Below are 25,490 nucleotides of genomic sequence, written 5' to 3'. Positions count from 1 at the left end.
AGATGAGCCCAGTTATTCAGTGGAAGACCTACTTCTGATTGTGTTAATTGCTGCTCAATGGGGAGTGCTCTTAGCGAGGCCAGGACTTCAGAAATACCCATGCATGGTGGCACAAGGGCACTGTGCTGCTGGAGGGTGTTGTCTTTGAAGTGCTTTGTTAAACCAGGTCCCTGGCGCTGTTTACTCTGGCTACATTCCAGTGCATAATTCATGCAACCATTCAAAGAAATCAATGAGCTACAGTGATCTGAGTTGTGTGCGATTCCTATCTTCTAGAGGTCAGTTGATCCAAGAACTAAAAATGAGCCACTGAAAAGGAAGGAATCGGTCTGGCTGCTGTGGAAAACGTTTCCTATCTGCCACAAATGTCACTGGGATCAGAGCTAGATTGATCTGCTCAGAGGGGATTGCAATTACATCTGCAATGGTTTTATACAGCTTGCCCATTCACTTCAGTAGAGTTGTTCAGGCAGTCATCAGTCAATATTGACGCAAGGGATTGAAATGAGAAAAAAGATGGACCTACTGTAGGGTTTACCTGTGCTTTATTAAAGTCAATGCTGGCTTGCTCATTTTGTGAGCCAGAGGGCAGTCTAGTCCGGGTTTCAAATAGGAATAGAGACATGGGACACAGAACCTCTCCATGCACCAGCATAAGAAAGAGGGGTCCAAATACAGGCTTGATATTCTTTTTAGTGGGTATGTAAAGCACTCCATACAGCCCTTACATTCACACAAGCATTTCTCATTGATTTAAATAGTTCCAGTGTCTTATAGTGAAATACTTTGAACTCAGTGAATATGGTCTGTGGATTATAATGGCTCAAGACTAACAGGCGGCAGTTTGGACTAATTGTTTGAACTTAGGTCCCACGTAAATATAGTAGAAGCAGGATCCCCAGGGTTATTAGATGCTGAATAGCTGGACAATCCTGCATAGGGAATGTACACCTCACTGGGAATGCAGAGCCCTCTAGCCTCTGCAGCTTGAGTTTGCAGATCTGTGATTGAGTATGCGCCTGTAGCAGTGTTTTTTGTGATGTAAATGATCTTCATCCCTCATCTTTACTATTTTGCTCTCATATGCCTGACAAATGTGGCCATCAGGCTTGAGCACACCATTTCTTGAATGTAACTGGAAAGCAGTGTGCACAGGCTTTTGTGGAACACTTTACAGTTATGTCCCATTGCTCCGATGAAGACAGTTGGACAGGCAGACTTCAAAGTGGTTGTGCTTAATACAGTATGATTGAAGTTAACAAAATCTTTCCATAAATATTACCTGTTGTGAACTTGCTTTTGCAACATAGTTCTCAAAGTTTTGAGTCTATATCAGCTCAGGGTCTTCAAAGTATGTTACTGGCGGCAAAGCAAGCGAATCAAAATGGGAAGCAGCTGGTTGGTTAATAACAGAAAGTTCATGTGAAATGACCTAGGAAGTGCAAGATAACCTGACTTGTAAACACATATTTCTTTAACCTAGTACCAGAAATCATGTTTTAGAAAATATGTATTTTTTTTTTTTTATAACATTTCTTTCAAAACTGCTTATGGAAGTGCACAACGGGTTATATTTATGGATTTTTTTGTGAGCTACAGTTTCATGAGATCTCAGAAGCTTAGCAAGTTAAAGTACTTGGTTTTTGCAGGAAGTGTTATTTGTGGATCAGTGTGGTTCTCTATTCCCCTGAAACTTTGTCACTATTTGAGCAACTTAACGTAGGCGCCCTGTGAAACCTGTTATCGGTTGCTTCTATCGGGTTCTATTAAGCAGCTGTTTCTGCTGCCTCACTAGGTGCATATTTCACCCCTAGTGTCCCTCTGTGTTCATCACTGAGCTGCTTATGCCCCACATGAATCCAGTAATCCAGCTTGGTGACCCTGTTTGCTGTTCCTTCTGTCTACCCTGCTGACTTTATTTTGTTCTAAGAATATCTGGATTTCAGGCTGCAGTTTATTGTTTTTCACTAATGCCTTCTGTTGGATTTTATACTTATTATCTTCATCATAAATCTCTTCCCGTCTCCTTGGATGAAATTGATCCAGGGCCTGCCCACAGATGTACAGTAAAACCCTCACTTTGCCTTATTCTGATCAATGCTTCTGTGAGAGCAACAGGGATGTAGTGGGAATATATGTAGGAGAGCACTTCTGTCACCCTGACATTGTTATCTAGAGAACAACTTCTTTATTTGAAGAAACCATTTAAGAAGAGCAGGAAGGTTGGTAATGACCAAAAGAGTTGAAAGTTAAATTACATAACATACGGACAAAATACCCCTTCACTGAGCAATGATTAAACCTAAATCTTCATTTAACCCTACAGAGCTTGACGCAAAGAACCTTCATTAAAAAAAATGTTATAAAATGTGGGAAGCATTTTTTTTTCTTTATTTCAGCTGAAATATAATACCAGTTTCACATTTTAGTGTTTGAATTCAGTGAAACAAAGCTAGGATACAAAGGAATTAAAACCATGGGAACTGAATGAAAGGATTTCATTTAGTTTTTATTCTGAAAGTCTTAACAAAAAAGTACACTGTGTCAGTTTCAGCTTTCAATTACTTTAGGGTCATTCCGTGTCCAATCAACCAAAATCCAGGAAAATTCCTGCCTCAAGATTTTGATTTTGCTTATATTTTGTGTAGTGGAAGGTACAGGTCAGTATGAAACCAGGCCAAATATTTAAGCATAATGAGGAAGATGAGACCGATTACCAAGTCAGTTATTTCACCATAAGTCCCTCAAACGGTCATCTATAACCCATCAATGCTTGTTTCAGAACTTTGCAAGAATCAATTTTTTAAGATGGCAACAAAAAAGAAATGAGGTCAACAGTACCTTTGTAGCCCCGTGACAAACCATTGTTATGGATTTGTTTATTTATACATGTTTTATGGTTTCTCTTGGTTTAAACGTAAACTATTTGCTAATATTGTACCTGACCTGTATCTTCCACTACACAAAATATAACCAAAGTCAAAATCAAAATCTTGAGGCGGGAAGCTCAGGTTGAGTTGACATGGAATGACCCCTTACTCATTGAACTGCATCAGACTGCTGTGTTCCGGATTCAGAAACAAATTCTGGAATACAAAGATAATCCAGCAGCAGTAATATGCCATATATGTTCATATGTTTTCTCGGAAAGTAGCTTCATGTGGAGAATCTGTGTGCCGTACTAGAATACCCATTACTTTTTTAAAATTTCAAGTTGGTTTTTAACCCGATACAGTACGGCCCTTCATAGAGTGGAACCAGTTAAAGATGTGGCTCCCATTTGCACCATAATGCCATTCCACTAGCACATTCTATTATGAAAGGGGGTGCACAGCTGGAACATCTGGATGTAACCATTAACCCTTTGCAGTCCATTTATTAAGTGCGTGTCAGGCGCGTCAGGTCCAATTTATTTTCACACGCGCAGTTAATTTTAGACACGCTTTTTAAAAGCATTTTTTTCCACAGTCAAACGGGTTTAAAAGGCCCTGCATATCAACAAAGCACTCGCTAGGCATCTCCAGCCCCGCCCCACCCTTTCGTTCGCTATAGCTTTCACATATGCTAATAAATAAATAATAATAATAATAATAATAATAATAATAATAATAATAATAGTCGTACATACCGATCAATCATCTCCTGATCACTCGTTTTATCACCAAACGCCTCAATAATGCAATCCAAGTCATTATTTTATTACTATAACATCTCAAAAAAGCTCTGCAATTGTCCGTGATATTCTCTGAGCGCTGATGCAGCAACAGCCAGCTTGTTTCCTTATGGCCAGCGTTATCTGATGCCAGGGGCAAGTATGACTATTCATGAGATACGCCCTTTTTTTCGGCTTGTCTCGGCTCCTGTCGCTCCCACTCGGCCATTGAATGGTTTTCTCGGCTTTTTCCGGAAAAAAATGACTAGAAACCCGTTTTTTGCGTCTTTTTGATGGTGTCGGATAGGGTCCGACATTGGACCGGATAGGAATAATTGCAATGTCGGACCAGGTCCGACATAGGACCGCAAAAGGTTAAGTGTAACATTTAGTTCTACAGGTATGTGGTATTTTTTACTGATGTATTTCTGCACCCACTAGAGGCAGAGGATTGCAGGGGAACAGGTTCATGGTTTCCCTCTTGGATACCAGAGGGTTGCTGGGGAACATGTTCATGGTTACACTCTTGGATACCAGAGGATTGCAGGAGAACAGGTTCATGGTTACACTCTTGGATACCAGAGGATTGCAGGGGAACAGGTTGGAGGAAATGAGACAGCAACAGGAGCTTGAGGAGCTGACACACCTACAATTCATGGAAGTCTGCACCCCTAGCAGACTGAAAGCCACCAGGGAGATGGAAGAGAGTCGAAACAGCTGGGTTCAGATAGGCAGAAGCAGGGAAAAAAAGAAACTTTGTCAAACACAACCACCAGATTTGAGCCAATTTGAGCCACTTCAACATTTAGATGACCAAAACCAACATCAAGAGAATGAAAGGAACAACATCCAGGACCCTATAAACAGTGCTGGCCAGGCAGCAAAAAGAAGGGAGGTCATGATCATTGGGGACTCCATATTGAGAAACACAGCAAGTTCAGTTCGCAGTTTTGACCCCCTTACTACAACAGTGTGCTGCCTTCCAGGAGCCTCTGTCAAGCACATCACTGAGAACGTGGACATGCTCCTAGAACGAACAGTAGACGACTCGGTAGTAGTTGTCCACATCGGTACAAACAACATTGGAAGAGACAGACCAAGAACCCTGCAAAACAAATTCAGAGAGCTAGGAAGGAAATTAAAAGACAATACCAAAACTGTGGTATTTTCTGGGATACTGCCGGCACCTTGCAAAGGACCATATGGACAGCTGGAAATACAAAATCAAAATGCATGGCTGAAATCGTGGTGCACACAGGAAGGCTTGGAGAACATTGGAGCACATTCTACAACAAGGACTATCTATATAGGTGGGACAGACTGCACTTAAACAGAAAGGGAACCAATCTACTCGGAGAAAGGATCCTTGAGGAGGTCCAGAAGCATTTAAACTAGAAAGGAAGGGGGGAGAAAACAAAAAAACAGAAGGGAAACCACATCTAAACAAGGGCAACTCAGGTAAGACAACTATTAAATGTATTTATCTTAATGCTAGAAGTCTCAGAAACAAAATGTTAGAACTTGAAGCTACTGCACTAACAAGTAACTACGATGTGATAGGTGTTACAGAAACTTGGTTGTCTGAGAGTGATGGAGACGAATATAATATTAGTGGGTACACACTGTATAGGAAAGACAGGCAGGACAGAAGAGGCGGAGGGGTAGCGCTATACATAAGAAATAGTCTTGAAGCCCAGGTGTTAAATCAGGACAAAATTCAAAGGGCATAAATAATAGGAGCATGCTGTAGACCGCCAAATTCAGACGCTGAGCAAAATAATCTGTTATACAATGACATTTGAAATGTGTGTAGAAAAGGAGAAGCCATACTAATGGGGGATTTCAACTTCCCCCTGTATAAAATGGGAAAACCCGGTGGGGAGCACGACGGACGAAATTGAAATGGTGGAAGTGACAAATGACTGCTTCCTAACGCAATTTGTCAAGGCACCGACTAGAGGAGAGTCATGCCTTGATTTAGTCTCTTCAAATAATGAAGACAGAATAACTAAAACAGAGGTCAGAGAGCCATTGGCAAACTCAGACCACAACATGGTCTCATTTGAAGTATTTTTTAAAACCCCAAAAGTAACGACTAAAGCTAAGGTTTACAATTTTAGAAAAGCAAACTATGAAGGTATGAAACAGAGACTAACAGAAGTAGATTGGAGTAAAATAGAGAGAACATCCACAGAAAAAGGATGGCTGTTTTTTAAAAATGTAATACTAGATGCGCAAAACAATTACATCCCAAAAGTAGACAAATCTAAATCTAAAGCAAAATGGCCAAAATGGTTTGATCGATCAATTTAAAAAAATATTCAGCGAAAAAAGGCACTTTTTTAACAGAGCGTTTAAAAGGGACCAAAAACAAAGTACACAGAAAGAGTACTTAGAACTGCAAACACAAGTCAAAAAGGAAGTTAGAAAGGCCTAGAGAGAGATAGAAATCAGTATTGCTAAGGGGGCTAAAACCAATTCCAAAATGTTTTTCCAATATTATAACAGCAAGAGAACATTCAAAGAGGAGGTTAAATGTCTAAGAGACAGAAATGGCAAAATCATAGATGAAGAAAAAAAAATAGCAAATATATTAAATGATTACTTTTCACAGGTTTTTACAAAGGAGGACACGGACAACATGCCCCACATGTCGACCTGTTCCTATCCAGTTTTAAATAACTTCAGCATAACAGAGGCAGAAGTGTTAAAGGGACTAAGAGCTCTTAAAATAAACAAATCCCCTGGGCCGGATGAGATCCTCCCAATAGCACTCAAAGAAATGAAAGAAGTTATTTACAAACCGCTAACCAAGATCATGCAACTGACACAGGGGTTGTACCGACAGACTGGAAAATAGCAAACGTAATACCGATCCACAAAAAGGGAGACATAACCGAACCAGGTAACTACGGACCAATAAGCCTGACTTCTATTATATGAAAACTTATGGAAACTATAATAAGATCCAAAATGGAAAATTACCTATATGGTAACAATATCCTGGGAGACAGTCAGCATGGTTTTAGGAAAGGGAGATCGTGTCTAACTAACCTACTTGACTTTTTTGAGGATGCAACATTGAAAATGGATAATTGCAAAGCATATGGCATGGGTTATTTAGATTTCCAAAAAGCTTTTGACAAAGTCCCGCATAAAAGGTTTATTCTCAAACTGAACACAGTAGGGATTCAAGGAAATGCATGCACATGGATTATTAGGGAGTGGTTAACATCTAGAAAACAGAAAGTACTGATTAGAGGAGAAACCTCAAAATGGAGTGAGGTAACCAGTGGTGTACCACAGGGATCAGTATTAGGTCCTCTGCTATTCCTGATCTACGTTAATGATTTAGATTCTGCTGTAGTAAGCAAACTCATTAAATTTGCAGACGACACAAAAATAGGAGGAGTGGCAAACACTGTTGCAGCAGCAAAGGTCATTCAAAATTATCTAGACAGCATTCAGAACTGGGCAGACCCATGGCAAATAAAATTTAATAGAGAAAAGTGTAAAGTATTGCATGCAGGCAATAAAAATGTGCATTATAAATATCATGGGAGATACTGAAATTGAAGAAGGGAACTATGAAAAAGACCTAGGAGTTTATGTTGACTCAGAAATGTCTTCATCTAGACAATGTGGGGAAGCTATAAAAAAAGGCCAACAAGATGCTTGGGTATATTGTGAGAAGTGTTGAATTTAAATCAAGGGAAGTAATGTTAAAACTTTACAATGCATTAGTAAGACCTCACCTAGAATATTGTGTTCAGTTCTGGTCACCTCGTTACAAAAAGGGTATTGCTGCTCTAGAAAGAGTGCAAAGAAGAGCAACCAGAATTATCCCGGGTTTAAAAGGCATGTCGTATGCAGACAGGCTAAAAGAATTGCATCTATTCAGTCTTGAACAAAGAAGACGACATCGATCTGATCTGATTCAAACATTCAAAATCCTAAAAAGTATGGACAATGTCGACCCAGGGGACTTCTTTGACCTGAAAAAAGAAACAAGGACCAGGGGTCACAAATGGAGATTAGATAAAGGGGCTTTCAGAACAGAAAATAGGAGGCACTTTTTTACACAGAGAATTGTGAGGGTCTGGAATCAACTCCCCAGTAATGTTGTTGAAGCTGACACCCTGGGATCCTTCAAGAAGCTGCTTGATGAGATTCTGGGATCAATAAGCTACTAACAACCAAACAAGCAAGATGGGCTGAATGGCCTCCTCTCGTTTGTAAACTCTATTATGTTCTTTATGTTCTTATGATACCAGAGGATTGCAGGGGAACAGGTTCATGGTTACACTCTTGGATACCAGAGGATTGCAGGGGAACAGGTTCATGGTTACACTCTTGGATACCAGATGTACTTGGAGGTGATTCTGATAGCTCTATTGAGCCAATGGGTTCCATCAAACTTTGGAGTTTTAAAATGTCATAAGGATGTGCTGACTCAAATAAAAAGTACATTTAAACAAGAAGACGACTATATTGAAATAATTTCAGTCCCGTAACATTTTTTTTCTTCGTATTGAGTGGGTCCACTTCTGGAGGAATCTTAGCCCCTTATGTAGCATCTGATTCTCAGCTGAGACTTCAAGCACGGTCAGTTGTCCAGCTGTGACTTTCCTATCTAAATAGAGTACTTGTTATTATAGTGTGTTTGGAATTGTTGCTGGAACTGAAATCTCAGACCAAGTTCATATTTTCCACTGTGAAAGGTATTTTGGACCAGGATATTGTGATAATGATCAGTTTTCATGATGGTATGTTTTGTTCCTGGTATGTTTCTTTACTCTAGTATTTCTTGACAGTTCAGTTTTCTGTTTTTGACAGTATTGCTCTTAATCTACAGACTTAATTGGCGCAACTACTGCCAAGTTTCAGTTCTTTTATTTTTTTTTGGGATTGGCGTATCGGAACCAGTGAAAGCTTTTACTGGGGAATGCACTACAAATGGGCATGTCATTATAATAAATCACATTCAGTCTGTAATTTCTTATGTAAAGCCTCTTTTCATCAAAAAACAAACTCTTATTTTGTTCTCCTTTTGTTGCTGCCCTCAATACATGGTGATTTTGAACAATACAGGAACTGGAAATATATCTGAGAGAAATACAAAGTTGTGTATCAAGTTTTAAGTCATTTCGGTCCATTAGTAACAATACAAATGAGCATAGAAAGCTCTTATTGTTGTACTGTACCCATAACTGCAAAAGGGAGAATGCACTTACTGTGAACATGGTGATATAGATGGCAATGGTTGACTGACTGGTTTGAAGTGCATCTCTAGTGCTTGGTACCATTTGGTGCTTACAGTACATGTGTGCTGAATACAGATTAGTAATTGAGAACTCAGCAAGTTTCTCACACAAGTTGATGCCTGCATTTCTCAATAAGTACTCTCTGTGCACATGAAAACGGTCTGTGTCAATTACTTAAACCAGGCTGGAGTTTGTTTACAGGGTGTCTGTGGTTCCTTGACCGGCTGGTGAGTGTATCCTGGCGAAGTGTCTCACGATAAGAGGTCATCTGACACACGTCAGGGCTGCTGAGAGGCGGGACCAAACAAGTCTGTGTTAATTATTTGAGGAAAACGCCTCGTTGGAGTGTGTGGTGAGCAACCAAAAATAGTTCATCACTGAATGTAAAACCGGGATCAGGGTTTGCCATTTAATTCACCTGTCGAGAACAGGGATTACTATAGAATTTTTTTAAATCCCACTTTAGAAGTATAGCTAGGTAGGGTGTGTCTGTGGGACCTCCTTTGTAGTATGAGCAGCGCACCGGCAAGTTCAGGGCAACCTTTTATTTTTAGCTGTTTTTTCTATACAGCTTTGTTTTGCGGTTTTTGTCTGTACATTTTTGTATACCTGCCCGTAACCTACCATTGTTGGTAGCGTCACACAGTCTTTCTTTTGTTTGTGTGAAAATAACCTTGCATGCCTGAGCAGTTTGTCAACACCAGTTCTGTCTCTTGTTTTTCTGCCAAGCGGATAGCCCACACCCCTTCCCTATTGCACATCTGTATGTGGATTACTTAAAAGTAACTTCAGTTTTTGTTTAAGTAATCCCCACCAAAATTGGCTGTATCATATGATTATGAAGCTGATCCAGTAAAAATGAAAACATCTGTTTTAATATCTAGCCATATGAACAATTGTGTCTTCTGGCTTTAGGATAAGACAATCCTTATACCTTGGTTATGGTCATGGCTGTCATTTGACCCATAATGCCTTCCACTAGCAATAGCATTCTCATTAATTGATAGAACACAAAGGACACTGCCATATTTAAGTGTTTACTCCTACAACTACAACTGTTTAAATAACGTACTTGAAATTTTTATTTTCATTGTTATCTTGACAACGTCTTATATTTATAACTTTAAAGTCTGCTTCAAAGCTCTTTTCAAAATGGCTGCTCTAGTGCACTGATAGTGTAAGGATTATTGTCCACGTTGTCAAACAAGTAACACAGCCACAACGATCCGTGTTGTGGTACGGAACAGAAAAGCCAGGGCACTTGTTATGTTTTTTTAATCGCACTAAAGTGATTTAGAGGACAGATCTCAAACCCCAGTGCACTAGAGCAGACATTTTGAAAAGATTTTCAGGATGTTAACAATGAAAAGAAAAATTTTGGGTACGTTATTTAAATAGTTGCAGCAACATGTGGGAATGCTATAATTTTCGGAACCCCACTACTTACTGTTTAAAGTGTTTAATAAAGTTATACTTGACCTGCAATAACTTTAATTGTTCTGTAACAGACCACTTATGTCTAAAAAGGCTACTCCGCTAATTGCTGCTATTCACAAGCATTTACTATCCATCCAGAGCACTAAATATTACAACTAAAAACCATCTTCTGAAAATATTGTATATGAACATGTAGGCCTCTCCAGTGTATTACTTAGTGTGATAAGTAATCCATTTCAGATATCATTCGGTCAGATGATTTTGTGACATTTGATCATGCTATTAGACGATGTATTGATTCTTGTTTCTCTTGATTTCATTGTAATGTGTTGTCAGTATTTGCACCGCTACCCTGCCAAGATAGAATGAGATGCCGCTGCTTCCCAATGGGTTTATCCTGTAGTAAGATTTGAGGGAAAAAAAGCTGAACTGTCCTGTGAAAAACAGGCACTTGTGAATAATCCAGATTGGAAAGATGTTAAAATTGAATGAGACAAATGTTATCAAATGCAGATTGTGAAAATAATGTGATTAAGTGTGGTTTACTTTATGTGCCTAACTGTGGACATCTTGTTTTTATTATAGCAATGATTATAAGCCTCTGGAGCTCTATTGTAAGAATTCAGTGTGGCATTTATTCTTTAGTACTGGTGCAGGAATTCAGTAATAAAGATTGCAGCCTATTTCAGAGTGTTTTGGGTAATTTGCAAATGCAGGAATGCCTGTATGATTTTTCACTTTAGGTTTAGAAAGTGCGTAAAAATACCTGTAAGCTTTATAGGGTGAGTATAAAGTAACAGATACGAAACAAGTAAGAGTATTGCAAACTTTGTGTTTGTATCTCAAATTTGCAAAATATTGAAGATTCCTTGGCTCCTGATCTTAGACATGTAATTTTACTGAAAACAAAAACATTAATTCCTCCCTTTTAACCTCTCTTATTGGCCCCCAATGCTCCTGTGGCTACAGCTGTGTGTAACCTACACCCTCCAGGTGACCGCATACCCACGAGACCCCAGAGCCTGGCACTAAAGTGCATAACACTAGCTGACCCTTGACCTCCCATTTTGCTGTCCCCACTCTAGTCTAGTGCAGGGGGCAGGGCCCTCCACTCTGCAGCTGTAACAGGAGAGGAGCGCTTACAGGAAACCTCCAAAATGATATAAATAAAAAGGTAAAATAAAAAATAAAAAAAATCCTGTGGTGTTCATCTTGTGTGTCATTTTTCTTATCCTAAAAAAAGTAGCGAATTACAAAAAAAAACTCTTTACCTGTAGATAAAGACTTACAGAAATTCTTATTGTGACAGAATTCTGTCATATGAATCTCATATAGTTCATCATACAGTAAATCTCTTACATTTGCATCCGGCATACTAACTGCCTGGATTAAACTACCACTGGGATGCTAAATTTTATGTCTTTAAAAAAAATATATATATATATTTCAAGTAAATACAACCTTTGTGTCGTTTTTTGGGGAAAGCATTGACATTTTTTTTTATCCATGATAATCTTCAAGTCTTCCTGCTTTTTCTTCACTCCCTGGTTCTCAATGGATTCAGCTCTTTTTTTTCTTTTTGGCATGACTGTCACGCTGCAGTGCCAAATCTATTAGACATTGTTAAGATTACATAACTGCAAGAGAAACAATCGCAAACACAACTGATGTATGGTTCTCGCTCTCTCTTCCGACCGGCTTATCCCCTCGCTCTTGCTGTATACCCTCCCTTCCTGCCTTCTGTGCTGGGGGAGACGGGGCAGAGGAAACCTGGCCCATTCCTGCCATGGATCCGACCCAGCTCAGGTTCCCATGGCAATGCTATGGCTTTGCACGCAACTCTTTACTCAGAGGCAGCCTCTGAGGTTTAGATATTTATAACCCTACTTCCTTTGTTTTGATTCTGATAGATGCCAATAGAATTTGGTCAAGCAGAAAGTAAATCTGCTTAGCAGAGCTTGTTTTGAGTTTATTGCGGGGATTTCCAGCCTGCTCGTACACTGTATGGTGGAGCAGTATGGCACATTCTCTAACCTACTGTATCAAGTTAGAACCCGCAGTCCTGAGTAACTGGCTACCTTAAAAATATGCTTACTCACAGTTCCTGTGTTTCATTCCTGGTACAATTTTTCAACTACTCTAAATAACAATACACTTGTCGTACGTATACAGTCCTTAAAACAGTGGAATGAAAAATATGTGAAAAAGGAAACGTTATGAAATACTGGACTAAGAGTTTTTAATTCAGGATTTGGTAATAGTTTTTGTATTGGTTTTAAAATCCATGTGTTGACCGGGACATTGTGGGTTGAGAGCAGTGGGGGATGTCTGGTTCAGTAGAATGGTTGAGAGCAGTGGGGGATGCCTGGTTCAATAGAATGGTTGAGAGCAGTGGGGGATGCCTGGTTCAATAGAATGGTTGAGAGCAGTGGGGGATGTCTGGTTCAGTAGAATGGTTGAGAGCAGTGGGGGATGCCTGGTTCAGTAGAATGGTTGAGAGCAGTGGGGGATGTCTGGTTCAGTAGAATGATTGGTTGTCCGTTGATGTTTCTGGAATTTTGCTTTAGTGGATTCTGTTATGCCCTGTTCTTTTACACAGAAAAAAAAACTGTTTGTGGCGTTTCGTGTTTGTTCCCCATTGCTATTGTTAAAAATGTGTCAAAACCTTTAATAAATACATTTTTAAAAGACTTTGTACTTTATTGGGACCCCAAACATTTTCTCTGGGATCCCCACAATTTCCTCTGGGACCTTCAATTTATTTTGTCGAGAATCCTGGACCCTCAATGGGGAAGTTTTGGAGAGCCCTCAAACAAAATGAATGAAAAGACACAAAGGTGCTTGCTCCAAAATGCAATTTACACTCTTTTTATGAAGAAAATAAAACTTTTAATGTTGCAAGAACAAACAACAATTTAGGCATACACTTCTTTTGAGCCCTTAAATAAAGACTGGGGTGTTTCTTGCTGTGAAACAGTTTTATTTTAGAACTGCATTTTGGTGTGAAGACCTAATCTGCCCTAATAAGAACATAAGAAAGGTTACAAACAAGAGGAGGCCATTTGGCCCATCTTGCTCGTTTGGTTGTTAGTAGCTTATTGATCCCAGAATCTCATCAAGCAGCTTCTTGAAGGAGCCCAGGGTGTCAGCTTTAACAACATTATTGGGGAGTTGGTTCCGGACTTTCACAATTCACAGTTCTCTGTGTAAAAAAGTCCCTTTATCTAATTTCCATTGTGACCCCTGGTCCTTGTTTCTTTTTTCAATTCAAAAAAGTCCCCTGGGTCGACATTGTCAATATCTTTTAGAATTTTGATTGCTTGAATCAGATTGCCGCATAGTCTTCTTTGTTCAAGACTGAATAGATTCAATTATTTTAGCCTGTCTGCATATGACATGCCTTTTAAAACAGGAATAATTCTGGTCACTGTTCTTTGCACTCTTTCTAGAGCAGCACTATCAAGGACAGTGGTTTTCAGCCAGTAGATCATGGCATGTATTTTGTAAGGCTTCCTGTTGTGTAACTCTGGGGAAGGCTGGTCCTTGAAGAGCTAGCTGTGAAGTTGATCTGTGTTTCCTCCAGCAGACACAGAGAGAATGTATTTGCTCAGCATATGGAGAACCTACCAAGAGCACTGTTAATAAATATTGAATTTCAGGTTTTTGGAAAAGAAACCTTAGGTCCCCAGCTGGAGAAACATTATTAGAAAACAAAGTACTCGTTTTTTATTTTTTATTAGGCTTAGGGTGCTTGGATTACAAGTAGAAAGGAACTGGCAAACACAGGCAAGTGTTTAGGGGGCAGGTGGCCTCAGATCAAGAAGTACAATAAAGCAATGCACCATTGTAAATTGCTGATATGTATGATAAAACATGGCAAAAAGCACAGTAATAGCATTGCATCAGCATGCTAACTAGAAAAATACTGTGCTAGTGTATCATGATATACTTGCAGAACTACTGTACTTACAGAAAGTATTGTGCAAATCAATTTTAAAAGAGTATTGTTAAAGCTGACCTTTTTAATATTACCAAAACAATTCACGTTTCTCAGTTTGGGACAAATTGTTCCAAGAGGAAGCAGCTGTGTGTGGTTAGGAGTTCAATGTGTTTATTCACTCTGCTCATTGCGTTGTTAATGGCTTTGTGTATACTGCTACAAATAATAAAGGTCATTCAGGTTTCTTTAATCCAAAAATAACTGATCACATGAACTGATTTGTATCTTACTGTATGTGGGAATCTGCAATGTAATTGTTGATTGGGGGGGGGGGGGGTTATCGTTGTATCCTGCCAAAAAAAGGTGTAAGGGGGAATGACTTTTTGTATCTGTTTAATAGGGGGGAGACACAAGATAATGAAGGGTTGCCTCCTGTTACTTTCAGACAATTTAGCACAAGGGTGGTTTCATTCAGATCATATTTCTCTTACCTGTATTCTGCTCCCCTGGTTAGTCACTTGTTTTTCTATCTTGGTATTGTGCTTGGGTTTTCAGTTTGTGTGAACATGTATGTGTGTGTGTATATATAATGAGTCCTGGTCTGCGACCAAGAATAAGAGCTGCTTGCTACTGGCGGGATTTGAAAAGGAATTAAATTAGATTGAACAAGTTGGATTGGTCCCAGTTCAAGCGTTGTTTTAGAGCGAAAGAAAAATGCCTGCTTTTGCATTGCAGTCTTCCTGGTGTCTACCACACTGCAATGTGAAAGCATGGCCTATATCAGTAGTACAGACACACTTCAGTCATTTCATATATATATTTGCCATAAACAAATGAATATGTTGTACACTTAACAAAAATTCTTGTTTCAAATTGTTGTTCTTTACAAAAATAATCTTCATGAAACATCTTTTAAAAGCGCAGCATTGTGTGTTGATCTGTGCTCCTGTCAGGCAAAGTGCTGAGAGGACAAAATGACAGCTGCCTCAGGCAAGAACTATAATATTGAAATCAAGCTGATAAGAAACACTAGATTAGATTTTTTTTCTTCAAAAAAGGAACAGCTATATAAAACGAGGAATGAGAGGCAGCTGGTCATCCTACGTTAGTACACATAGTGTACCAGCTTTAAAGAGTAATTTGGTATGGCTGTGAAATGTCAGTCTGAACTAATGTAGTCTTCTTGTTGGGCTTCACTTTGAATCTGTTTAAGCCATCATACCATAGAGACTTTTTTTAGCGCCCTTGTGGCTTCAATCTAGCAATAAGATATTTCACATTTGTACTACCTGTTATTTCTTACTGATGTTGTTTTTACAGTATGTCCACCAGAGTGTTAAGATGTACTTGGAGGTTAGATCTTGACTCTTGAGTGCTTTATTGAGGCCACAGGGTTGCTCTTTAACGCCATCATTCCCTTTGCCCACTGTGGATTGGCAACATGTGGCACAGTGCCCAAAAGCTGTCCCAGACAGACGGGTACAAATGTAGCTTAACTTTGGAGCAACATCAAAAAACAATTAATAGACAAATTGAATGTCTGATTTAATTAATTAATTAATTAATTAATTAATTAATTAATTAATTAATTAATTAATTAATTTAATTAATTTTATTTATTTATTTATTTATTTATTTATTTATTACATTTGTTTTTAAGCATAAAGGAATGGCATATGCATACTGAAAAAATGACCTAGTACGTTGTTTTCAGCTCCAAATCTAAGTGGGAAGCTCATTCAGTCAAGTCATTTGCCTCTTGAGATGTAAGTTGAATGAGGTAACCAAGAGCCCTCTGTACTCCCAAGTTGTCCTTGTCTGGACTGAAACCTGTTTCCTGAGTCCTTGTGCCACTTCACTTCAAAGGCCCTTGAAAGTTACCATTTCTGAGATGGAACAATGACTTCAAGAGGCCATGATGTTTAGTGACATTGCCAGTGACACATTTTGGGATTCACTGTTTCCTGGCTCCTAATTTTAGAACATATTTTTAATGCTAGGCTATATTATGTAAACCCCTAAATGTATAGCTATCACACCCCTTTCTGAGCCTCCATTAACCATGACTCTGAAGCATCTAGAACTGCTTTGCAGAGTGCCGGTACCTGAAAGACAGAAATGCAATTAACCTTAGCAAAAATGCCCTTACAATCTCCCACGTCCAGCCATTAACGGGTACAATTTCAATGCAAATTTTTATTTTAGTGCCAGTTGTATAAGACCTGGTACAAACTAGCTTCCAGAGATACAACACTCGCTAGGTCCTACTAAAGGGTTACCACAGCCTAAACACTTCGTTTTACATTAGTCTCCATGATAATCTCCCACATCACATTGATTAAGTTGCAGATTTTGCTTATAGATAACAAATACAGTATTAATCAGCCTCTATAAATGTGTTAATTTAAACATTTAAATTACAAAAAATAACTGGATCAAGCTTCACTGTAGGGCACAAAAAAATGTGAAGTGAAGAACATGGTTAATATGTAAGCCAAATCTGTGATATCTTTATGCATAATTGGAATCCAACCAAAACTGGGGAAAAAAAAGAAAACCACTTAAATTGAGTGACGAAACAATGTACTTGGCCCTGATCTGCTCAGATCTAGAATAGGTCTGTTTTGCGTCAAGCCTGTGGGTTGCCTATGATGTGGCTTTGGTGACACATTGACTTCAAGAACTCATTTTGGCTGAAGCACAGTTCTCACAGGCAGGATGCTCAGACACAGTCTCCCTGCAGCCAAGTGGAGCTCCCTTTGCTCTAATTACTGTACTGACGCCTTACGAGCAGTGAGTCACAGAGGACACTTCAAAAATAGCAACAGGGACTGAGAAAGGACAAAACACATTTACAACAAATGCTTTGTACTGTACCTATGGAGACATGCTGTCTATCTCTCTTTCTGGCTTAGAGGGAGTAACCTATGTGTGTTCCTCACAGATGAGGGGAAGAGGTCTAGTCTGTGTGTCCCTCACTGATGAGATGGGGGAGATGTCCAGTCAGTGTGGCTCTCACTGACAAGGAGGGTTCAAGCAAATGTATTTACATGGAAACATGAAAAAAAAAAACTTGACTAATTTGTTCATCAACAGCAAAACTGGTCAGTTAAATTACACATTTCAGTGTGTACTGAAAGCAATTGGTGAAAGGCATCAACTACACACACATTACATTTTTTTCAAATATTCCAGGTGAAATTAGGTGCACCACTTCCTCCTGGTGAGCCTTCCAGTGGTAACATTCCACGAGGACTCGTGTAGCTTACCTGTGTACAAACCTGACGGGAAGCCTGTGTTGTCTTTTCTGTGTTTCAGATGTCTGGAGCCTGGGGGTGATTCTCTACATGCTGGTGTGTGGACAGCCACCTTTCCAGGAGGCCAATGACAGCGAGACTCTGATCATGATCATGGATTGCCGATACACGGTTCCTGCGCGCATCTCCCCAGAGTGCAAAGAGTGAGTGTCATTTCACTCTGTATGAGGTGCAATTATTGTTTTAACAGTGCAGTGGAACCTTTTGAAATTTGAGAACAAAGTTTTACTATTGCTATGGTTTTTATGCTGCAGTGTTTGCTTGTGGTTTGCTTCTCTATCTGTTGCTTTGCTATGCCTACGCCTTGCATGCCCAATATAAATGTGTGCATAAATCATTTGAAATGTGGTGCCTAGCATTCCAACTGATGCAGGGTAAGTAATTGCTTTTCTCTGACAGCCCTGTTCACAGTAGAATGCCAAAGTCAGCACATGATTGAGATCTTAATGTTTAGTACTTTACAAATGTTATTGCAGCAGCAGTGAAATACCCAGGTAGCTGTTTGGTAATACTGGCATAAACAAGTACAAGCCACTGCAAGAAACTTTAATACCAAATTTAAAATATGTACCTTTTGTAGAAACTAAAATTATAGTACAGTGGCAATATTTGGAGGGAATATAATTAGTATAGAAATCATCACTACCGTAAAACTTTAAATAAATGCCCCAGCGTTTATTCACAATATTTGCCAGTAGCCTCGGTGCCTATTGGAGAGCGGTGACTATTTGAGACTCAGTGTTTATTATGTAAGATCACTAACATCTGCAAATACTTCAGATGCAATCATGAAAAAGCTGCCTGCACACAACCTCATAGAAACAACAAGTAAATTCCAGCAACGTCATTAAAGGTTGTGTCAGTGGGTAATAACAGTTTATATTGTAATAATAATAATAAGAACAGTAAAATCCACTAAAGACAGCCCTGTAAATATCAGAACACAAGCGTGTATTAAGGTAGGCTTGCAGCACAATAAAGAAACAAACATGGTTTTAAAATTAATAAAAGCAATAAGTATCATGGTTTATTAACACATATTTTTTTTATTTATTGTTCACCCTTAAAACGTGTACATTGGTAAGCACGGACAATCAATGAAAAAGTAACCAGCAACGAATCTTCATTGCAAAACAACCGCATTAAATACTGTGTTAATACGGAAAATAAGTTCATACTGTTGGCCCAAAACACACTCAGAAATGCTTCAAACTGTTTAAAGATTAACAGTAAAATCAATAAAAGTATCAGTTTTATCACAAAGTCAAAGCAAAAGTGACTAATTTGTTTTTATAACGTGTACATTGATAAATAAGAATGGTGGAAAAGGAGCAAGATACGAATATCCATGCAAGACTCAAATGCACTAAATACTGTTAATAACAACAAAAAAAAAGAAACACACATACAAATACACTAAAAGGCAACCCTGTTAATATCAGAAAACAAGTTTGTATTTTACTAAGAACTTCAGTCACAAGGTAGCCACAGCACACGTGGTGGCTCAAACGGTCAATTAAGTAAAGAAAATATTGCATGTAAATCAGTAGAATTGGATTGCTATAACCAACAGATCTAGTTATTTGTCAATCCCATTTTTAAAGTTGAAGGTCTAGCAGCACCATTCTTCCATGATCACAAAATCACCAGAATTTCCACAAACTCTGAATAACCTCATTCTAAAACACTCAGTTGCCTCTATGCCTCATGTACAGTGACTGGAAACATCTGAAGACACATATTCCAAATACAGAGCATCTCCTGCAAGAGCACAAGGGAGAACTGAATCACTTTAATAGTACTGGGAAAGCATCACATTATGAGCTTCCAAAATAGATTTTACTGTCTGAGATACCATTTGACAAGGGAGAAGTACAGTATGTCCCTAAATGTGATTAGTAAAAATGTTGGATAATCACTTTCCCAAGGATTACATCTGAATTATGGCACAGTTTACCTTTTTATAGTGGATTTTAAAAGGTACCAGATAACCAAATGAAAGAGTGGAATTATTTAATGATAACACTGCATAGAATGCTAATGAAAACCATCAGGTACTTATATTAGTTTTTTGTATTCATCATCATTTGCTATGTTTTAAAAGGCGCTAAAGGATAGCGACAGCATTATTACAATTTAATCCTAGGTTATGTTGGTTTTCAAATTCATGCATTCTTAATATCGTTATTAATAATTTATTTAATAACTACATTTTTCTTCTGATTTCCAAAATATCAATACATAGCCCCTTTTTAAATTGTTTAAAGAAAAATAAAAAAAGAGTCCTGTTGCCTTGAAGGAGAGTGTGTTTGTGCCATTGCTTAGTCCTTGATCAGAATGAGTCCAGTGTCGGTCACCAGTAACCGAGGAGTCCCGTGGATAATCTGAGAGAGTGAGAATTAGACAGCTGAGATGAGAGCTGCCTTATGGGATCCTGGGGGAGAGCTGGGCCCGGGGGCTTGGCAGCGCAGTGCTTTGGCATCGCACTTTACAACTCTCTGTTTAAACGTCTTCATTAGAAACAGTGTGATGCCTACGCCTGTGTTGTGGCTGGAATCTATGTATATATTCAAGTATTCAAGTTTTCTTATGGACTGGCATTAAACAATTTGAATCCTTTCATGTTGTGCTGCGTCCTGATTTCTAGTCGGGACTAAAACCCATTTTACAGGGCTTGTGTGTCAAATGCTCTGAATTATTAGGTTGCTAATATATTTTGTACCCCTAATATATTTTGTTTAGCAAATCTGCATTCGCTTTTTCAATGTGAACCATTCTAGATCGAAGCTGGTGTTTTGGGCAACCTAGGTGCACCATTACATACTAGTGTTATATGGTTCTCTAAGATAAGTTCCATTACAGGTGGAGTAAACATTAACCATTTTATTGCTACGTTGTTTTAACCTGGCCATATCAATGATAGATTAACTTTTTTTTTCAGTTTGAATTTAACCCTTTGGTTAACTGAAAAAAGTGTATTATTATCAACCAAACCTGAACAAGTGATAATTTACTCATTTCATTACTTGAAATCCCCCAAAAGTTTTCTTTTTAAAAAACACAGGTAAAAACCTAAATGCCAGGCTGTGTCGACATCTATAAGGGACTACCATGAATAAGAAAAGTTTACACGTGCATTTTGAATGAATTACATTTCCAGTGAGTAATGGCTGCCTGTGACATTTCTAGCTGCATCTGGTCTTTGCTTAGTATAAACTAATCCATCAATTTGTAGTTTTTTTTAAAACAGTTTATGGTTTACAGTAAAAGCACTGGTCTTATTGAACCCCACTGTCTGGAGGAGGCCCTTGCTGGGTGGAGAGGTGGGACTGGAGCTGCTGAAACCTCCCCCACAGCCTCTACTGTCTGTTGGTGTTTCCTGTTCCTTCCATCCTAATAAGCAAGGAGGGCCGTCTGAGCAGAGCATCTCCAAACTCACACCTTGCTCCAGAATCACCTCTCCCTTTTCCTTGTCTTTGTTCCAATTGTATTAGTACTAGAACTGTTACTAATTTGACTAATATTTGATATAAAAATAGCCGCGAGTCGTCACTTTAAAATAAATACTAATAAATCATGTATTTGATATTCTCTGATTCTCTATATGTGAACACTTTGCTGTGTTTAAACTGCTTGAAATATTTACATTTTTAGTCTTCTAAAATATCAATTACATGTTAAAGGATTACAACTGTAACTGCATTGGAAAAGCGTTCATAGCTGCTGAGTGATTTTATAGCTGTTTGTACTGTACATATTCCAAATATAGAGCATCTCGTACTGTGTTACCCTTTGAAATAGCCCTTTAACTGGAGTGTACTAAATTATTCTCCTTTGTCCTACTGGGAAGATATTTAATATTCCACATTGCCATCTCCATCATGAAGCTAGTCTGCAAAATGCAATGTCATCTTGTTTCAAAATCAAACGGGCTGCTGCTGGTTCTATCCCAGTCTGCAATCAAACATTACACAGAAGTTGGAGATCACCTGTATGTATCACATTCTTGTATACATGCTATTTATAAATTCATTAACCAACCTCAGGTATTTCCCTGACGTTATAAAATATTCACAGCCTTCATGATCTGCCAACATTTTTTTTTTTTTTTCTTCTGCAGTCCGGTATTTAAAACCTGCCTCGTGTCCGTCGTGCTGGGCACTAATTAGTCAGTGTGAGATCCAGCTCTGCCAGTTTGGTTTCAAGAATTAGTAATATTCATGTTCATTTTTATTATAAGTCACTTAGAAAGCCCCTCTCAGCCAATCAAATGGGTGTCGTTTTCTGCGTGAACTGACATATATCATATGACTGCCCCTTTTCGAAGTAGGGGTAATATTCGATTTGTAATATTTACATTTTAACAAAATCTATTTTTCCTGCTTCTGCTGAAAAAGATTTGCTACGGTATGTTAATAGTCATAGTTGACCTTGTTTCTCGTGTATGGCATAAGAGTTTCCTCTCGTTTGTACTTTGATGGACTGAACTGCTCTACTCACGGCAAGTATGCAGAAGAAGATGCATTTTAACCATAAGAGATAAGATCAACTGTACATATCTCCTTATAAAAGAGGCCCTGTTCAGTGTTATGGTGTGAAATATCATGAATCTACACAGCTCAAATGTCCCAATAACAAAGTTATTAATATAGGAGAATTTCCGTCTCTTTGGAAAATAGCCTTTCTCACAAGATGCATTTGGGTAGGTTAACTGCAGAAGAGTGGCTGTGGCTATTTTTATGCTTTGCTGCTGTTATCTGTTATCTTGGCATTAATGCAGGATTTATTAAAGGTCTGGCTGCTGTTTCAATGTAATCTGCAGGGTTTCACTTCTTGGTCCCCGGCTCACTGCTCTCAGAGCCTTGTTGAGATGCTCAGGGGGTGCTGCATATCTCTGAGTGACGGCATCCCTCTCTGTCTCTGAGGTGTATCAGTTGACAGCTGGATATTAGCACTTCTATACCTCCCTCTCGTAGCCTCCTCTAGCTCTCTGGGGCTTTGCCGTGAAAGGAGCCATTTCTTCTTCAAACCCTGCATGAGTAATAAGCTTTCCTAGCTCACTGTGGCACATTAGAGCTCAAACTGTTCTCATTAGCTGGCGGGCTGGCACTCATGCAGCCCAACTGCTGAGGCAGCGCTGCCCCCTAGTGGGTTTTAAGGAATATAAAAGGGTCATCCTATTCAAGTGGAAGGAGGGAGAGAGGGAGGAAAACAGTACTTTGCAAGCTAGTTAATCTTACCACATACTGCTCGCCCAGCTGCACGGGTGGATATGCTTTGTCAACAAAACCTATTTTACTATGTTTTTATTTATTTGTAAATGTAGTGCTCATTAAATATCCTGTCTACAGTCAGGCATTGTGCCAGCCAGCGCATTGCGTTTCCCCTCGGCTATATCCTGCTGTTCAGTCTTTGACCTCTGTAAAATGCAAACTTAGGTTTTGTGAGCTAGAGTGAGACCACCAAACTCATTTCACGTGTGGCCAAACCCAGGCTTCTAGAGGTAAAAGGCAAAGGATGCCTGTGAGTTAGCTTACTGCAGCACCTGCTTACATTTTGAAACGTGTTTGAAATCATTTTTCAGTCTCTTTAAAACTATTTCAATCATTTTAGGACTTGTTCCTGTAAGTGTTTGACATGAATGCATAACTTGTTTTTCAATGTAAATCTGTTTGAGTTTGTGGTGATTCAAGTAGCCTTCAACAAGTAGCACACTGCCTGGGGGACATTTCTATGGTATAAATAATGGACTATAGAGTTGCAAATAATAAATGGGCCAATAGATCACCCCTGGGGGATTAATATACAATAAGAGTTAAAGACCAAAGCTGTTTACATCGTTATTAGATCATTAAATAACTTCTGGCTCATTAACTTCCATTCGCTATGCAGGAATTGCATGTGCAGTTTGTGTTTCTGGAAAGTACTGTACTTCGAAACAGTCTTGTGTGGACTTCAGTTCATGCTCTCAATCTAATCTGATCTGATCTGGGGGCATATTACAGAAATATCTTAACTGCCAATCCTATCTTATCTTAGAGATAGGACGTCCTAAGTGTCAGTTTAGGGGAATTCATATTACAGAACAAGGATTCTGAACTCATTTTCCTATCAAGTTTTTTTTCCTAACATTTAGGACAAGGAGACACTTGTCCTATCTTAGATTTGAAAAAGAAAATCCATAGCTTGTAATGGTAATTCTTAATTTATTTTGAGTAAAATGAGACATGTAACAAGTATATATCTGTAAATTACAGATCTAAGCGCTGTAATTACTGAACATATTTATTTTTACATATAAGGTAGCCTAATTAAAAAATATTGCCTGCCAAAACACATGACACTTTGAAATACAACGTGGGTTTACAAACACATGCTAATTAGCTTTAGGCTACAGTATGGTTGTTAATCGAGAAGCAAGCAATAGCTGGTTAAAATGTATTCATTTATTTGTGTAGCTATGCATTTATTTATTTATTTATTTATTTATTTAATTAATTTTTATTATACACCGTAACCCTACCTTTGGTAAATGGGACAGATGTATCACATATCCTTCCTTATTTCTTGGCCCTTCAGAAAGGTTAGCCTAAGCAGCTACTGTAAGACGACTCTACTGTGTTTGTGCCTCAGCAGCATTCCTTTTTTTTCTGTATGATACAGTTGGTTTATAACTCTTTTTAAGATGTTTATTATTTTGGTGATATTGTGATTCAAGCTTCATCCAGTTTGCTATCAGTACACACGTTCTGATCAGGGAATGCAGAATGCATCGCTAAAACAAGGTAGTGACAAACTCAAGCGGCTGTCCTTCTCTCCTATGTGGTTTCTTGAATGAAAGTAGCAGGATGCTGCGTCCTAAAGCGTTTGACGTGGTTCTATTTGTTGTGTTGCAGTTTGATCTCGCGCATGCTTCAACGGGACCCCCTGAAGCGAGCGTCGCTGGAGGAGATCGAGAGTCACCCGTGGCTCAATGGGGTGGACCCTTTGCCCACCAGCCGCACCACCGTCCCTCTCACCTCCTACAAGAGCATCTCCGAGGAGGAGCACGAGCTCATCATCCAGGCCATGACCTGCGGCCACATCGCTGACCGGGACACCATCCAGGAGTGAGATGCTCTTTCATTCTGATTCTTAGCCTTTCATTAGCGAATGGGTTCAGGGCCATTGAGGGGTGAAGGACTGAAACTCTCTGCCTCTATAAACACAGCCAGTACAGCACAGAGGAGGTTAGGGTCTAACAGGTTGAAGACTGTCTATACTGATTTAGCACTCACTCAGTCTTTCTCTTTTGACATTCTTAATAGTGCTTTAGAAGCAGAAAAAACTTTTGAAATTGATGATCATCCTACAAGCAGATAAAAATTCAAATGCAATTTGATCACAGTTAGCTTTTCACTAAATTACAGGGCAAACTCCTTATTCAAGAAATAAGAGTAATCGTAACACCAAAATTGAACAATTGTTAATTTCCTTTTCAGGGTAACATTTTATATTTGAACCAATGATGTGATGTATAAACTGAAACCAAAATATGGTATTGGTCTTCTGTTAACACATGTTTGCCTTCCTCAGAGCTCTGGAGGCTGATCGGTATAACCACATAACTGCCACATACTTTCTTCTGGCTGAGAGGATCCTCCGGGAAAAGCAGGATCGACCAGGGCAGACCCCGAGTGCAGAGTGTAACTGGGCAGAACCTGGTCAAAACAGGTAGGGACCAGATCAGATACTGAGTGTAGATGCTTTTTGTTCATCTCATGCTCTTTCATACACGTTACAGTATGGATTGGTATATGGAGGCATTTGTCCAACTGTCTATGTCTATACATTTTAACAAGTTCATACAATGGATGCGTCCTGGTGATCTAGTTTTTTTT

General features: G+C 38.9%; 1 protein-coding gene across 1 annotated transcript in view; it reads left to right on the top strand.

Annotated features, from left to right (window-relative positions):
* LOC117424181 (uncharacterized) overlaps nucleotides 1-25,490 on the top strand; it is a 35,038-nt gene that overhangs the window by 6,558 nt on the left and 2,990 nt on the right. Inside the window, exons 3-5 of the mRNA XM_034040309.3 lie at nucleotides 17,612-17,753; nucleotides 24,507-24,719; nucleotides 25,186-25,323. Of these exons, the coding sequence (XP_033896200.3) occupies nucleotides 17,612-17,753; nucleotides 24,507-24,719; nucleotides 25,186-25,323 (493 nt within the window). The remainder of the gene's footprint in view (nucleotides 1-17,611; nucleotides 17,754-24,506; nucleotides 24,720-25,185; nucleotides 25,324-25,490) is intronic.

Source organism: Acipenser ruthenus, chromosome 19, assembly GCF_902713425.1.
Source record: "Acipenser ruthenus chromosome 19, fAciRut3.2 maternal haplotype, whole genome shotgun sequence".
Classification (NCBI taxonomy): domain Eukaryota; kingdom Metazoa; phylum Chordata; class Actinopteri; order Acipenseriformes; family Acipenseridae; genus Acipenser; species Acipenser ruthenus.
This window is presented reverse-complemented; position numbering and strand designations above follow the sequence as displayed.